Genomic DNA, 16,547 nt, shown 5'->3' with positions numbered 1-16,547 from the left:
CTTTTCCAAGAAATCCTGATCCATTCCAAAGCTTTGAGTCAGATGCAGATGATTAATAATCACCTACTAATCCTAAACGATTCCACTACCAACATGCATTGTGGCTGTATCTTTTTACAGCTGAATATGTTGCCTCTGTGATCATCAATCATTCATTAACATCTGTGCACAATTTGAACTTGTGATGTACAGAACAAAGCTCTTACTTTGCCACCATCCTCATGGTATTCTTTTTCATCCACATCCAGAAGTCTGGCAAGTCCAAAGTCTGTAATCTTTATGTGCTGAGGTGTCTTTACCAGAACATTTCGAGCCGCCAAGTCCCGGTGTACTAACCGCCGCTCCTCTAAATAGCTCATTCCCTGTGTTAGAAAATAATACATTTTAGTGTTTATAACTGACTCCAAATAGCATTAAATAATTTAAATTATTCTCCATTTTTGCTCCATTAACCCCATTAATTTCTCATGTAGATTTTTTTAAACTATTATTTTGCTCATTTATACTTCCTTTATTTAAAAGGGCAACATTATCCTAGGCTTATTCCTATGGTCCTTCTGCTTAGACTCCTAAGCAAGCATTAGACAAGGACATGTATGACATGACCACCCAATGTCAAGTAGTTGTTGTTCCTTCTCGCGCCTTGTGGTGCATTTTTTGCCATTTCCTTCGCACTCGTCTGCTTTTTAACAAAGCTGAGTTGCTGGCACGACACTCAACTCAGCACGAATGGAAACTGTGCGCGAAGCCAGCCAGATTCAAACCCAGGACCATTCACCTTGAATTTTGGTGCTGATGCCACTGCAGTACCAGCTAGCCCACTGTCAAGTAAAGACTGACAAATCCCCTAGACTGATGGTCTCTACTCAACAGTCCCAGCAAAGGTTGCTGTGGAAATGACGCATGCAAGTTCCCGACATTTAGATTATGAGAACACTCAGTCCTCTTTTATTGTCATTTAGAAATGCATACATGCGTTAGGAAATGATACAATGTTTCTCCGGAGTGATATCACAGAAAACAGGACAAATCAAAGACTAACACTGACAGAACCACGTAATTATAACATATAGTTACAGCAGTGCAAAGCAATACCATAATTTGATGAAGAGCAGACAATGGGCACAGTAAATAAAGTCTCAAAAGTCCCCGAGTCCATCAGCTCCCGAGTCCCCGATAGCAGGCGGCAAAAGGGAGAAACTCCCTGCCATAAACCTCCAGGCACCATCAACTTGCCGATGCCTTGGAAGCAGCCGACCACAGCCGACACTGAGTCCATCCATCCAAAAACTTCGAGCTTCCGACCAGCCTCTCCGATATAGCCTCCCGAGCACCTTCGACCTCGCCCCGGCCGCTGAAATAAGCAAAGCCGAGGATTTCGGGGCCTTCTGCTCCGGAGATTCCGGTTACCACACAGTAGCAGCAGCAGCGAAGCGGGCATTTCAGAAGTTTTCCAGATGTTCCTCCGTACTCTCACGTCTGTTTCCATCAAATCAGAATTGTGCACGGTCCCCTACTTGACAGATAACAGACATCACCACCGACGTGGCCAGGAGAGAAGATGGCAGATTTGGAATACAGCATTTACTGGCACATTTGGAAAATAGCAAAATTAACACCACTATTCATAAAGGAGGAGGGAATGAGAAAATTAGGAAATTACCATCTAATTAGTATGATATCTGTTGCTAGGAACTTCTGAATTGATTATACAGGAATAGGAAACAGAAAATCTCAATGTGATTAAGTAGAATCAACATGATTTTATGAAAGGGAAATTGTGTTTGATAAGCTTATTTGAGTAAATATGGTAGATTTGAGTAAATCTGTTCTTTCCAAAAAGAAAGCCACACAATAGCTTGTTAATGAAAGAATTTATAACTTTAATATATGAAAATGGAAGATTGATGGAAGCAGAAAGCAAGGAGTGGGAGCTGAGTGGGTGATTTTCACGTTGCAGTCAAGTATCAATAGGGTAAAAGGGTCAGTCCTGAGTCCACAGTTGCTTACAATCCACTGGGTGGCATGGTAGTGCAACGCCTTACAGTACCAGTGACTTGGGTTCAATTTCTGCCGCTGCCTGTAAGCACATTCTCATCATGACTGCGTGGGTTTCCTCCCGGTGCTCTGGTTTCCTCTCACAGTCCAAAGATGTACCGGTTGGTAGGTTAACTGGTCTTTGTAAATTGGCTAAGGTAAAGTTGTGGGATGGCTGGGTGGCTCAGCTCGAAGGGCCGAAAGCCCCTATTCTGCATTGAATCTCAATAGATAAATAAATATACTAAAAACACAGGAAGGAACCAACCCGAACATTTGGATTTGTTGAAAATTCCAAGTTAGTGGAAAAGTAAGCTGGGAGCAAGACAAAAAGAGGCCAGCAGGTTAGATGAGTGCAGAAAAAGGTAGCTGATGGACTATTCATTCAGGCGGGTGGAATAAACTGAAAGAAACAATTAAATGCTGGTCCTTAAACAGGGTTGGATTCCTTGTCACAAAACCTGAAAATATTAACATTGATGTCCAGCAGGCAAATGAAGTAGTAAGGAGGACATAATAGTTCAAAGTACATTTATTATCAAAGTATGTGTACTATGTACAACCTTGAGAATCATCTCCTTACAGGCAACCACAAAAGAAACCCAATAGAACCCATTAAAAAGACTGTCAAACACTCAGCGTGCAAAAGAAAGAAAAAAATCATGCAAACAATAAGCAGCAAGCAAATAACATTCTGTTTTAAAGTTCATAGCCACAAAGCCAGTCATCACTGCAGGCAGTCCAGGAGCCCATTAGTTGCAGGCCACAGCCTCAGTTCAGTGCAGAGACGAGTAAACCTCGCTGAAATGTGAGCTGAACACTGGTTCAGTCCTTGTCTCTGGTTCCAAAACCCTGCCCTTTTCAATCTAGCCCGGAGCCTAAACTGGCCAAACCTCAGCTTGTTCCTCGCTCACAGACCTGCTCTCTGCTGCTTTGATACACTGTTGGGCCCAGGCCCTACTGCCTCCATTCCGCCTGTACCCAATCCTGCCAGTCTAGCCCGGTGCTTAAATGAGTCAAAGATTGTCTTGTTCTTTGCCTGGGCACGGCTATCTTGAGTCTGTCTTGTCTTGGACCTGATGCTTCAAATTGGCCCAAAGTGCGCTCCAGCAATGGCCAAATATTGAATCATTCCTCACTCTCAGGCTGGGCGCCCCATCACTTTGATTCAGCCCATACACGCCATGCTGCAGCTGTCATGCACCTTTCAGACTTCAGTTCACACCACAAAAATACCAGATTTTACAGGCAGTTCACAGGCTCAGCTCTAAAGGGAAGTTACTGCTTTCTGATTTTCAGAAAAGGTCTGTTTAATAAAGAAGATAGTAGTTTTGTTTGCTGCCAGTAAGGCATCACTGTGCTTCACCAGAGCCATCTTAAACCAAAAGAACAGAGAGATATAGACATGTTTAAGTGAGTGGACGAAGATCTGACAAATGAAACATGGCAGCAGATAACCTGGCAGGGAAAAAAACGAACCATCTAAATAGTTCTGTGTGTAATTCACAAAAAAACTAGTAAGCAGCAAAGAGCTAGGAAAACTAATTTAATGTTATTACTAAAGAAATGGAAATACAAATACACAGAGGTACATGTATATCAGACATTGTTGAGGCCACATCAGGAGTGCTTAGCACAGTATTAGTTTCCTTAAACCTGTCTTAATGTGGAGAAGACCAAGGAAATTATTGTGGACTTTAGGAAGGTGAAGATGAATCATCCCCTCTGTGCATATGTGCTTCCTCCTTAGAGAGAGTTAAGTGCACCATGTTCCTGGAAGTTCACATCACAGACGACCTAACTTGGTCCCTCAATATCATTCCCGGGAAAGCAGCACCTCCAATTCCTGAGGAGATTGAGGCAAGCGAGGCTCCCCCACCCTTCCATCTTATCTGAATTTTACAGGAGTATTATTGAGAGTGTCCTGACAAATTGTATCTTCATCTGGTATGGGAGCAGCAGAGCAAAGGTCCTCAAGTCCCTACAAAAGACTGTGGGAATGGCTGATCGTAGAGGTCTTCATTGAGGACATTTATCCAGAGTGCTGCAAAGGTAGGGCCTTTAGTGTTAGTGAGGATCCCATCCATCTAGCATCCTCTTTGATGTTCTACCATCAGGCAGGAGACTCCAAAGCATAAAGACAAGAAAGGCCAGGATGGGAAACAGCTTCTTGCCTCAGGTTATTAGGCTTCTGAGCTCCCTGCACATCGCATTCGAAGTGTCACCAGATAACTTGTACTGTACCCTACAATATTTAATTTATGCACGTTTTTTGTTTATCTATGCGCAATTCATTTGTAGATTAAATTCTTACTTCCCTAAGTTATTGTGTGTTATGTTTACTGCTTTACACCTTGGTCTGGAGAAATAGTGTCTTGTTTGCAGTATACATGTATATAATTAAATGACAATAAACTTGACTTGACTGACTTAGGGAAAGATATAAGTGACTTGGATTTATTAGTGCTTCAGTTCATGGCTTTATTTAGATTAAATCACCATTCCTCACAATCCGACCTATTTCTTTCCAAGACTTTAAAGCTGCACGACTATTTATTTATTTCCAGTGCCCCAGCCTTCAGCTAATCATTATTATTAATATACTCCGTTTTCTCTCCTACTACTCTTTCAATCTTGTCCCAGTACAAGACCTTTCTATAAATAAATGTGGGAATTAATGACACACCAGAACAATACATTAACCTATTCAATATGTTTCCATTAATTTAATTTTTATTGCACTTCAAAATTCTGGACCACACACTTAAGTTCAACACATCCCTTTACTGAGATCATTAAATTCCTCTAGTGTCACAACTGACTCGTGCAGGTTTGTGCAGAAATTTTCAAATACTATTTTGTTGCCAGCAATCTGATTGCATACATACCTTTGCTATCTGCACACACCAGTTGAGAAGATACTGGGAGCCAATATTTTCTTTGTTTTCCCGTATGTAGTCCAACAAACAACCAAAGGGCATCAGCTGTGTGACAAGTTGCACGGTTGAAGTGAGACAGATTCCCAATAACCGACAAACATGGGGATGGTCAACACTGGCCATCACATATGCTTCCTGTAAAGAAAAAGCACATGAAGAATGATACCCGAGTCTTCTGTAGCCAGCAGGTTATATGGATACACAAGATTCCTTTTAAGCGTATCTTTGTTAATATATATCACCTACATGTTGTGACCTAAACATAGCCATTCAAAAATTGCTGGTCTTAACTTTCCAGTATCTCTGTTAATCCTTACATTCACAAGTTAGGCTGTGTACTAGAGACAGAGATGAGTTTCCAACTATACAACTACATTATTACCAAGTTTCCTCTATCACCTTGTATCATCAAACTTGTCCCATTCCCCTCTACACCTGCTGCTGAAAACATTAACATTTGGCAACTTTATGCACACATTGACCCATTCAACCATCCTCCACTCTCCGGAAACTTGAACTCATTCAAAACACTACATTTTAAGAACTCCAAGTTCATATGGAGAAAAAAATGGAAGGCTAGCCCGTAAAATTATGTGCCCTACGTTTTGCTCACCCACTACTCCCAGATACTGAAACATCCACATTTTAAAACGCACGTCCTGCTTTTCAAAACCTTGCACAAGCTCTCATTTGCCTCTCCCTGTAACCTCTACCAACAACACCATTTGCTGAAATCCAGAATCCTCTACTTCTGTAATCCCAATTTTGATCTTCCATTACTGTTTTAAGCTAGAACTGTGTAATTCACTCCCAAACCTCAATACCTCTCTCTGTCCCCGTCTCTCTCTCAAAACGCTCATTAAAACATAGCTTTGTGGTCTCAACAGGCATTTGGGGCTTGATATAAATTTGACATACAGCATCTTAGGCTATGGAACATTAAAGGCACTGTAATATTGCAACTATGGGATATTGGGAGTTTCAGCTCTCATAGATCAAACAATGAGAATGGAGTTTTTGTTCCTGTTCAACATTCATAAAATCAGGATTTGACTGAACTATAATACTATCTATACAAAATAAACTGAAGGTTAAAATATCGTTCAACAAGGAAATATATACAGTGACCAGTCTTTTCAGCATGGAAGGCTGCTCACAAAATAATTGAAAACTTAATATCTGCATGAAATTCAGTTAATTGCATTGGTAAAGTAATTGGGCAAGGAATTAAACTATTGACTCACCCTCTTTCCTAAGATGTGCTTCATTTTACTACAATTTGTGAAGAAGTTAAATACTTCATGCTTTCTTCAAATTAATAGATTTTCTAAACTATTTTCAAGTGCATAAACTTTGATTAATGTGCCATTAAACTCCAATTACCACCTTCAATTAATCTTTTGTGTTTTTTTCCCCTCAAACACTGCTTTCAGGCCATCATTCTTTGTTCATTTTTGCTTATCCTGCAATCACTTACAAGTGCACAATGACCTTGTTGAATTATGCCTGGCATTTCTAGATGCTCTCCTGGGATTTGTACTGTGGTATGAATTTTTGGAAAAACCATTATCAGGTATGTGAAGATTATAAGAATGGCTCTGTCTTATGATAATGTATTTCTTTGCACTAAAATTATTAATAACTGCTCTGAGCCTTGGACTCATCATCTCAGATAAATTGTTCCTTCTGTTGGCGAGTGATCTTGCAACAATTACCTCTAGCAGAACTGAAATCCTTGTACTTTTTAAAATGTCAGCATTGATTTCAAGCACTAATAGAATTATAATTTATTATAGAAGGCCTTTAGAAACATGGTTCTTATTGGCCTATGCAACTCAAAAGATTCGCATCTTTTTTTAAAGCCATAATTGTACATAATTGTAATCAGTCACTGGCAAAACATTAGGGAACATAGCTGTGAATCAAAAACAAATTTTGAAATATTACAATAGGACAAAACTGGCACAGAACATGTTGAAAAGTCATAATATCACAGTAATTAGAGTACCCTGTCTTTCCAACTCCCTCGCTGAACAGCAGCTCCCTCCTTGACCAATGGTTAACCAAGAAAATGCCTTTACATGCTAAAGGACTGCAGAACACATGCTCTCTAAGATTCAAACAGTAACACTCTGTAAATTATTCTCATGGTTCAGGTTTGTCCTGCCTAAATAAAATGGAAAGGATTTGTTCCGTTTGATTGCTGATGAACATCAAATCTAATAAATACTTGGCCTATGTTATCAAACACTCATCTAGCATCATAGGAAAAGTAACCAACGCTTACAGGTGAAGCCAAAAAGAGTTATGTAGGGAAAACCCAATCCTTCAGAAACATACACTTACAGCAGCAAAAGAACTGGATGTGTCATGTTTTTATGTGTTGGGTGATTGAAAAAGCATCATCATTAATTGTGCAACCCAAATGGTGATTTGTATCAGTATTAATAATACCAATATACTGGAATGACAAAATGGAAAGTGCATTACTTCAATAACATGGAATAATTTTCTTTGATTTCCTGACCAACAGACTACAATCAGTGAGGATAGGCTGCAATGCCTCTGCTATGATAATTTTTGTATTCCTTGATCTCTACTCCCTGCCCCACTGTATTCCTTGAATGCCATTGATTGCGTAGCCAGCTTCTGCTCTAAATCCAACTACAAGTTTACAGATGATGCCATCATTGTGGGCCATATTTCAAATAATGAGTTGGAATACAGGAAGGACATAGAGAGCTTCGTAACACAGTGTCATGACAGCAAACTTTCCCTCAATGTCAGCAAAACTAAAGAGCTGGTCATTGACCAGGAAGGCCTGGAAGTGGAGGGGTGGGGGTGCTCTGCCTAGATCAATGGTGTTGAGGTTGAGAGTGTCAACTTCCAAGCAGTGAACATCACCAATCGCCTGTCCTGCTCCAAATACGTACACACCACGGTCAAGAAAGCTCACTAACGCCGCTACTTCCTCAGGAGACTGAGGAAATTCACTATAAACTCTTATCAATTTTTAATCAGTGCACCGGAGAAAGCATCCTGTCTGGATCCATCACATCTTGGTATGGCAACTGGTCTGCACATGACCACAAGAAGCTGCGGAAACAGCTTAGCACAACATAGAAATCAACCTTCCCGCCAAAGATTATTTATATTCTTCAGTGCCTCAGTAAAGCAGCTAACAATCAAATTCTCCACCCACTCTGGGCATTTTCTGTTCTCCCTTTCCCACTGTGCCAAAGATAGACAAGCCTGAAAGCAGGTACCACTAACTCTGGGCCTCACAATCTACATGGTTACAATCTTGCATCTTGCTGTTTACCTGCATTGGCCTTTGTCCGGTAGCTACACACTTTATTCTGCATTGTTATTTTTTCACTGCGTTCTACCTCAGCACACTGTGTAATGACTTGATCGTATGAACAGAATGCAAGACAAGCTTCCCACTGTTATCTTGGTATATGTCACAATAGTAAAGTAAATCCAATTCTTAATTTAAACTTCTATTGTGTTCCAATCCCTTTGTTAGCTTCTTTTTCTCTGCAGCTTCTTAATGTTCTATAACCTCTGATCCTTGTACTAAATTGTGGATCCTTGCACATGCCCATGTTTCTATTGCCTGCTCGAGCTAGATGAGTTGCAAGTGAATGAGTGAAAGAGAAAAGAAAGAGAAGTGAGATTTTCACTCAACTTGCTGCTGGTTCTCTTCTTCATAACCAGTTTGCACTTTCTCACCACTGCTCTTCTTTCACTCTAACTAGCAGCTCTCTCCCCTGTCCCATGTCTTGATCCCCAAATTGAAGGGACTTTGCTGCAAAGTGCAATCACCTTTCATTGACAAAGCAGGATATCTTAATTGCCATACTTCATGGCAATGCATGGAGTGAGGGTGGGAAGGGGACACCAGTGGGTTTGAGCTGGTTACTGGGGGAATTCAGCGTTTAATTGAAAAGAGGCCTAGTCAGCGAAGGTTCCCAATCGGGTGCACTGGTTTGATAGAGATTAGGGGTGCAACAACTTGGAAGTCCATTGGGGATTGTGGTCTGGCAGGGCACTGGTCTGCTTTGGGTCTGTCATCTTTAAAATTTGCACATTTAAAATCTTGTATTATTATCCATTCTTTTTTGGGATCTGCTGCAGTTTACAAATCTAAAGAGCATATATCAAAAGATTGCTTAGTCTAGCAAAAAATCTATGCGAGGAACTGTTCTAGTTTCAGCTGTATGTATAAAAGGGCAAGATACAGCAAGTAACATTCAGATGAGTGAAAACAACTACAGGATTTACTAGTGAGTACTTGCCTGTTTTGAAGTATACTAATATCCACGTTGTGTTTTGTAACTTCAGAAATTAATTGAAAGAAAAACACAGGAGCTCAGGATAACTTGCCTACCTGGTTTTTCTTTTGTGCAGTGCTTATATATAACATAGTGGTGTAATGACGTACGCCATTCACGCACTTCTTACGTATAACTCAATGAATTAAGTAAACAAGTTTAATCAATATAAACCCACATATATAATTTTACTTAAATATCACTGAAATCTTAACTACACTCCTCCCTGCCTCCAACTTAATATAGAATGTATCTCAACTCAAATATGTAAGGTATTGCTCTCTTGTCATCTTATATCATAGTATACTATATAATACAACTACTGTATAGGCATCCACAACATAGCAAATTTTAAATTGTTCAATTCAGGCTTAAAGACGTAATTGCTTGGGAGAATTTCTTACTATTGTGGGATAATGGCTTTCCTGACCGGGGGGGTGGGGATGGGGGGAGTCTCCCTGCTCGGCAGGAGAGGCTTGTGGCTGTGAAATAATCTCAGGTTCTAGATCCTCCCCCGTGGTGGATGTAAGATTTGACTTTGAGACTTCAGGAGGTGCTTCTGATAGCTTTGGTCACCTTTCTGCTCTCATCAATTGATTAATGTGTCATCTCCAGATGACATCAAAAGCAATCTCCACTGTGTAGGAGAGTGGTCTAGTTCTGTCCTTAATCTTTCCAAAGTAGTCACTTTGGATCATCGCTGTAATCTCTTGCCAGAGCCGTTCGTCCAGGAGTCCAGTTCGTCTGTTCGACCGCTGAACCTCTTTGTTTGAGAAGCCCTCAATTTGTCTCAGCTGTTTGTCCTGCATACTCTTTCTGAGACTGGGTTTGAGGAGATCCAAGCATGAAAGCAAGGGATGACCCAGGAACAGGTTAGCTGCTGAGTTGCTGGTTGTGGAGTGTGCTGCATTGTGATATGCAAGGAGGAAATTGGCGAGCTTCTGATTCAGTGCTAGTGTAGTGTGTTCTGCTAACAGTGCTCATAGTAATTTTTTAGACCATGGAGCAAACGTTTCATCAAGCCATTTGCAGCTGAGTGCTATGGTGCAGATGTAATATGTCTTATTACATTTATTTTCAGGAATGACAAACTGTTCCACCACAAATAGAGGTCTACTGTCACCGACTAAGTGTTCTGGAACACCAGTCCATGAGAAGAGGCTTCTCAACACATCAACAATGTGCGAGGCTGTAGTGGAGACTATTGGGAACAGTATTGGCCACTTAGTAACTGCATCCTAGTACCGAGAAATTTGTGCCCATGAATGGACTGGCAAAATATACATGAATCCTCTGCCAGGGGAGTACTCAGTAGGCCGTACTCAGAGATGGAGAGGTGCTGCTCTTGGCTTCTTTTAGAGGTGTTGGCATCCAGAGCAGTGCATGGCAAGCTACTCGATTGGTTGATTTATACAATGCTTCAAGCCAACACTTTCATTTTGAACATACTAGCTCCTCCAACATTTTAGCTCCCAGCTTCAGTATTACAACAACTCTCAATCCCCACATAACTGTGTCACGTCCTTTTGCCTTGGGGCGTCCATGACTGCTTGAATTTTCTCAGCATATGTGTAATCCTTGTGCATCAATACTGTGACCACAGTAAGTGTAAAGAATTCACACTTATTGCATTGTGCTCAGAGCCCATAATCTTCCAATCTATTGAACACCATCCTGAGATTTTGGAGATGTTCACCGGCAACAATGATGTCATCCAAGTACCACTGAGTGTTTGGGCCACCTGGTCCATGGCTTTCTGCCAGAGTGCAGGTGCAGATGCTACTCCAAAAATAAGACTATTATAGCGATGAAGCCCTTTCTAAGTGTTTATGGTGAGAAACACTTTGGACTCTTCCCTCCAGAAAGGTTTGTAAAGATATTCTCCATTCTGGTAGAGGGTATTGATTGACTTTCAGTATAGGATTAATGGTGAACTTAAAACCACCGCAGATTGTGACAAACCCATCCTCCTTGGCTACTGAGATCACTGGTGTTGCCCATGAGCTCTACTCAACCTTGGAAAGAATTCTTTCAGGCACCATGTGATCTAGCTTATTGGCTACTTTATCACGGATGGTATATGGAAAAGGATGAGCTTTGTAAAACTTGTGTGTGGCATTTTCATTTAACACTGTTTTACTCTTGATATGTTTGAGTTTTCCATTGCCAGGCCTGAACGCTTCTGTGGCATCATCCAGTACCTTTCTTAATTTGCTTTCAGTTGACTCTATTGTAGGGGATGCAGCAAGCAAGTGGTGGCTGGGTCTTCAATCAAGCTGTCGCTGTCTTGGCCAATCACAGCCCCACAATGCTGGCCTTATGTTTTATGATATACATGCCTAGCGTGGCTTGTTTGTTGTTGTAAATCACAGTTGCAAATGTCACTTCCACAGGGGTCATCTTTTCTCCAGTGTAAGTTCTTAGCTGGATATCTGTAGGCTTCAGTTTGGTATCTTTGAAATGCCATTCAAATTCATTTTAGAATGAATGAAACAGCCGACCTAGTGTCTAATTCGATTCTAATTAATTTTCCATTCACTTCTGGTGTAAGCTATATTGCTCGTCTCATCAATTTTCACAATGTAAATCTTAAGGCTACAGTGTCCTGTATCGCTTTCATCTTTTATCAGATTTTTCATCAACAGCATCCAGATTAGTGCTCTTTTTGAAACTGCAACTTGACTTTTTATCTTTTTCTCTTCTCTATGCAGTCCACTTATTTTTATCTACCCGACATGCTCTTTATATGTGCCCTGTTTTGTTCCATTTTCTGCAAGCTTCACCTTTAAACCTGCATTGGTCTGGTGTACGTGAGCCCCGGCCACAATGGTGACACAATTTGTTCATCCAGACAGGTTTCGGATCAGATGTTGCAACTTTGTTCACGCTCACTTTCATTCCTGACTGCAACTCAGTTGCTTCTCTGACTGCATTGATCCAGTGATTTCAACCATTCTTTTAAATATGAGTTGCGGTTCAGTTAGGCGCTATTTTTGAATCATTTCTTGTAAGATTCCACAAACTAAACAATCTCTGAGTGTAGCATTAAACCCATCACCGAACAGAAAATTCTCAGACAATTTCTTCAATTCAGCCACACAAGTTAAATGGACTTGCCTTCCTTTGGATTCTGCCTATAACTAAAGCATTTTGCAATCAGCAATGGTTTCAGTTCTAAATCTTCCTGCATTATATTCATGATATCATCAAAGCTCATTCTTGCTGGTCTAATTGGAGCAGTTAAACTTCCAAGCAAACTGCATGCTTCTCTACCTATTGCACTCAGTAACATTGGCACTCACTTTTTATTGACCATTTCATTTGCTTCAAAATACTACTCAATTCATTCAGAACATTTCATCAATTATCTGTTGTGTAAATGAACACATTTATCTTTACAATGTTACCAGCCATTTCTGTTTCCTATCATTAATATCACCTGGTACTCACTGTTTATGAACCTGTGCATTTTATCCACTTTATGCCATTTTTTAAAAATTCAAACGTCTTTTTCACCTTTCGAATAAAAATGTGCTGCACTTCTACAGATATGTAGTCATCTTGGGTTCATTTTACAACTACTTCATCGCTACTGTTAGGTTTTTTAACTCCACAAATTAGTCAAAAGAGAAACCGAGGAGCCTGGGTAACTTGTCTACCTAGCTATTCTTCAGTGAGGTGCTCAAAGTGTGGTGGCTAAATGACATATGCCATTCACATACTTCTTACATGTAACCCATAATGAATTATGCAAGCAACAAAGTATGCTTAATCAAATATATTTACAATATTATTCAAATATTACCAAAATATTAAATACACTACACAGGTTACCTTAAATCAACACTTCAGTCAAATTTGCTTTTGGATAGCAACTGTAGTTAAAACCTCATAATTCTACTGGTAATGGCATATTTCATCTTGAAAATATAAGCAAATGGAGAAAAACACCAGATGAGCATACAAAAGAAAGGAATAGTAAGGCACATAAATTGGGTTGCCACAATGTAGTGTGTTGTATACAGGGAGGAGCAATTTAAACAGTCTGCACTTAATTGATAGTAGTGAATTTCTATTGAAGATTTCATATTGATTTGAATAGAATAAACAAATCTCAGTGAAAATATAACAACTTATGATAAACTGCAGTCATACAAACAATCACAATCTCAGCTTACATCAAGGATTTCTTTATTAGCTTTTGGTGAGGTTGCTTCTCTCAATACTTTGATAGCAACAGGGATTTTGACATTTTCCCCCTCTGGATTCCACAAGCCCTGTGGAGGAAATGACATTTAAATTAAAGCAAAATATCTCAACTCATTCTGACATTTTGATTGAATTTATCAAATATGCACTACCTCACAAAAATAAAACAAGTTTGCATTTATTGGTCATGGGACTAAGCAGGTTTAGATTATTCAAAGCAGATGTTGAAGACTTCCAGATCATTAGGAATCATGAGAGACGGGGAAAGGGCAGGAAAATGGCATTTGGTCCTATTGTCAGTGATGGAATTATTGAAGGTAGAGCAGGCTTAAGGTAACAAATGCCTTATTTCTGTTCCTATTTTAACCTATCTTTCATCTGTTAAAATAGCTCTTCATTTTGGTTAATTTCCTTTTCAGAAACAAAAGCAGTCAAAATAACATTCAAGTTTCAAAACTTATGTCTATTTTGCATTGCTAAAAGGTACAAATAACGTCTATCCGAGTGCTAAAGGAACTTCACCAAACAGCGATATTGCATAGGAATTCAGGCACTAGAGGTCAGCAGACTTCAAAGGATCTTTCATCAATTAAAATAAATGGACTGAAAATTTTGTAGGTTCAACGACCTCTGTATGCATACCAACAGAAAATGATACACGCCAAGAGATTAATGAGTAGATTGTCCCTGTAAATTTATTGCTACCTTCTCCACTACATCAAATTATATCTCAATAGCCTTGAGGCATTGTTTTACAAGCTAACAGTGGGATTTGAATAATATTCTGAAATCTGGTTACATCATACTGAATTGTAAAGGAGACCGTATCAAGACATTCAATCTGATCCACCCTAAGGGCCTTCTCACAAACTCATAACAACATCCCAATATATTTTTGAGGGATTCCAAAGATTTTACCTCATTACTGCATCAAAGCACACAAAGCACATCATTCTATCAGTCTTAATATCTTCTTTCATCAGTTGAAACAGTATTTCTTTTATTGTAACTTTAAGTATTCTATATTAGATCTTGATTATCTCTACACTACCTTTTCTCTATACGCATCAGTTATTTGTTGTACCTCAATCTTGATCCTCAGCAGAGCAGTTATTTCCACTCCATCCAGCCTTCGTTAGTGCCAGAAGAATGAATTTGACCTCCCCCTTTCTTACCCAACCTCAGAATGATACACACACTGCTCTCTATAACAAAACTTATTATAACTGATTTGACTTGCAGAGACAGAGACTACAGATGCTGGAAATCTGCAGTAACCACAAAATTACAACAGGAGACCCAAAATGTTGATAGCCCATTTCCCTCCACAGATGCTGCCTGACTAACTGAGGTCCTTCAGCATTTTATATGTTGCTTTGTGGAGTGACTGTTTTCCAACATATCACTTCCCTCCTGAATTATTTAAAACATCTTTTCCTCACTGCCTACAAACAAAAAATCTGGTTGTTATACCTTTTTTATAAAGCAGAACTCTGGTAGTTCCCAAGATCTGGGCCCTAGTCTACTTCTCTCCCACAGAAACATTGAATATTTCTAACATTCTGTTTGTATTTCAGGTTTTGAATATTCAAAGTACTTTGCTTTTGATTCTTGTTATCTTACTCTGTGCTCTTTCTGCTCTTTCAAATCATGATTCACTTTCCCTTTCATCCACAGAAGAAATTGTCTTAAAGGCTTCTGACATTACCCTATAGGACTCAGCTTCCTAGATATCTTGCTTCTGTCCTCCCCAACTCCTCCAACATGTCAAAGTTTGTTGCTAGATTGGTATCCCAGCATGTCTTTCCATATCAACCAGCACTGATTTCAAAAGGGCAAATTAGAATTAATTGTTCCATTTTATAAATGCTGGCACAATCACACCCCACCTTATCACTGGAATCTCTTTGGTCCTAGATCATTACAACCCACCAGCCATGCCCTCTTGCAACTCTCCATTTCTCCATTCAGTTCACTTGGTAGCAGAACTTTCAATCTTGTTGATGTCAAACTATCTTACCAAATCTCACCTTGTTACTTCACCCTTTGCTCTTAAGCATGTCCTCAAACATATCTTTTCACTCATATTTTCAAATAACACAACCTTCTTTCACCACCACCCCAACTAAAGCTCTTTAGTTATGCTTTATGTTAGACAGTACAGAGCTGCTTGATACGGGTGGTCTAACTGGAATTTACTTCCTGCCATGTCAGCCTATTATGAAGATTAATAACACATGTTCAATTACTCTGCTTCTCCGATTGCAGTAAAGTTAACTATGCTTTACAACAGACGCAAGATTCGAGCTCAGCTACCAACATGAATTCTTTGAATGGTGCACTGTGCCTAAGAGGTAAATTACCTTGTATACAGTGCCAAATGCTCCAGAGCCAAGCACTTTGATTTTCTTGAATTCTGTCTCTTTAAGGATCCGCAGAAGGGCTTGATTTGGAGCAGCTCCACTGGGTGTTAGAGGCTGAACCAGCTGCAAGAAGAACAAAACCATCTTATTCCTTTAATATAAGATCATCTATTTATTTATTTCCTGTAGTGGTGATGGGAGAGATAAAGGCTCTGACAGCTAAGTACAGAGACTTTAGAATATGCAGTCTAGACTGTAAAGAACCCACTGATCTCTCAAGTTTGCTTGCAGATAATATATTTCGTATTCTTCTTCATTGGCTGTAAAATGGGATACAAAATTACCATCAAGTAACAGCCAGACTCTGTCATTTTGGTCAATGTGCACGAGATATCTCAATATCCCTAAATTATACCACTTCCAAATCAGCATATTTCTTTTTTTTCAGAATAATCGCGACAAGCAAGAAGAGTAATTTGTGTTTAATAAAAAATGAATCCATTTATTTGTTATCTATTTGGAAAAGCCAGAAATGGACTTTTGGAAAAACAAATCACAACCTTGCCAAAATAAAAATTCACAATTTGCCAAGGTGCAATTTCCTCTTCGGGTGAATAACCCTACACCAAACTCCTGTAAAAACTCTGAAAGCCAATCTTGTG

The 16,547-nt window shown here is 39.6% G+C and overlaps 1 protein-coding gene across 4 annotated transcripts in view; it reads right to left on the bottom strand.

Moving 5' to 3' along the window:
• The window catches only part of egfra (epidermal growth factor receptor a (erythroblastic leukemia viral (v-erb-b) oncogene homolog, avian)), a 285,503-nt gene that overhangs the window by 26,312 nt on the left and 242,644 nt on the right, over window positions 1–16,547 (bottom strand). For all 4 annotated transcript variants that reach the window (XM_063044022.1, XM_063044024.1, XM_063044023.1 and 1 more), the window contains exons 18-21: window positions 15,886–16,008; window positions 13,492–13,590; window positions 4,926–5,111; window positions 207–362 (exon numbers count right to left, since the gene is read on the bottom strand). In XM_063044022.1, the coding sequence (XP_062900092.1) occupies window positions 207–362; window positions 4,926–5,111; window positions 13,492–13,590; window positions 15,886–16,008 (564 nt within the window). The remainder of the gene's footprint in view (window positions 1–206; window positions 363–4,925; window positions 5,112–13,491; window positions 13,591–15,885; window positions 16,009–16,547) is intronic.

The sequence above is a fragment of the Mobula hypostoma genome, chromosome 3 (assembly GCF_963921235.1).
Source record: "Mobula hypostoma chromosome 3, sMobHyp1.1, whole genome shotgun sequence".
Lineage (NCBI taxonomy): Eukaryota > Metazoa > Chordata > Chondrichthyes > Myliobatiformes > Myliobatidae > Mobula > Mobula hypostoma.
This window is presented reverse-complemented; position numbering and strand designations above follow the sequence as displayed.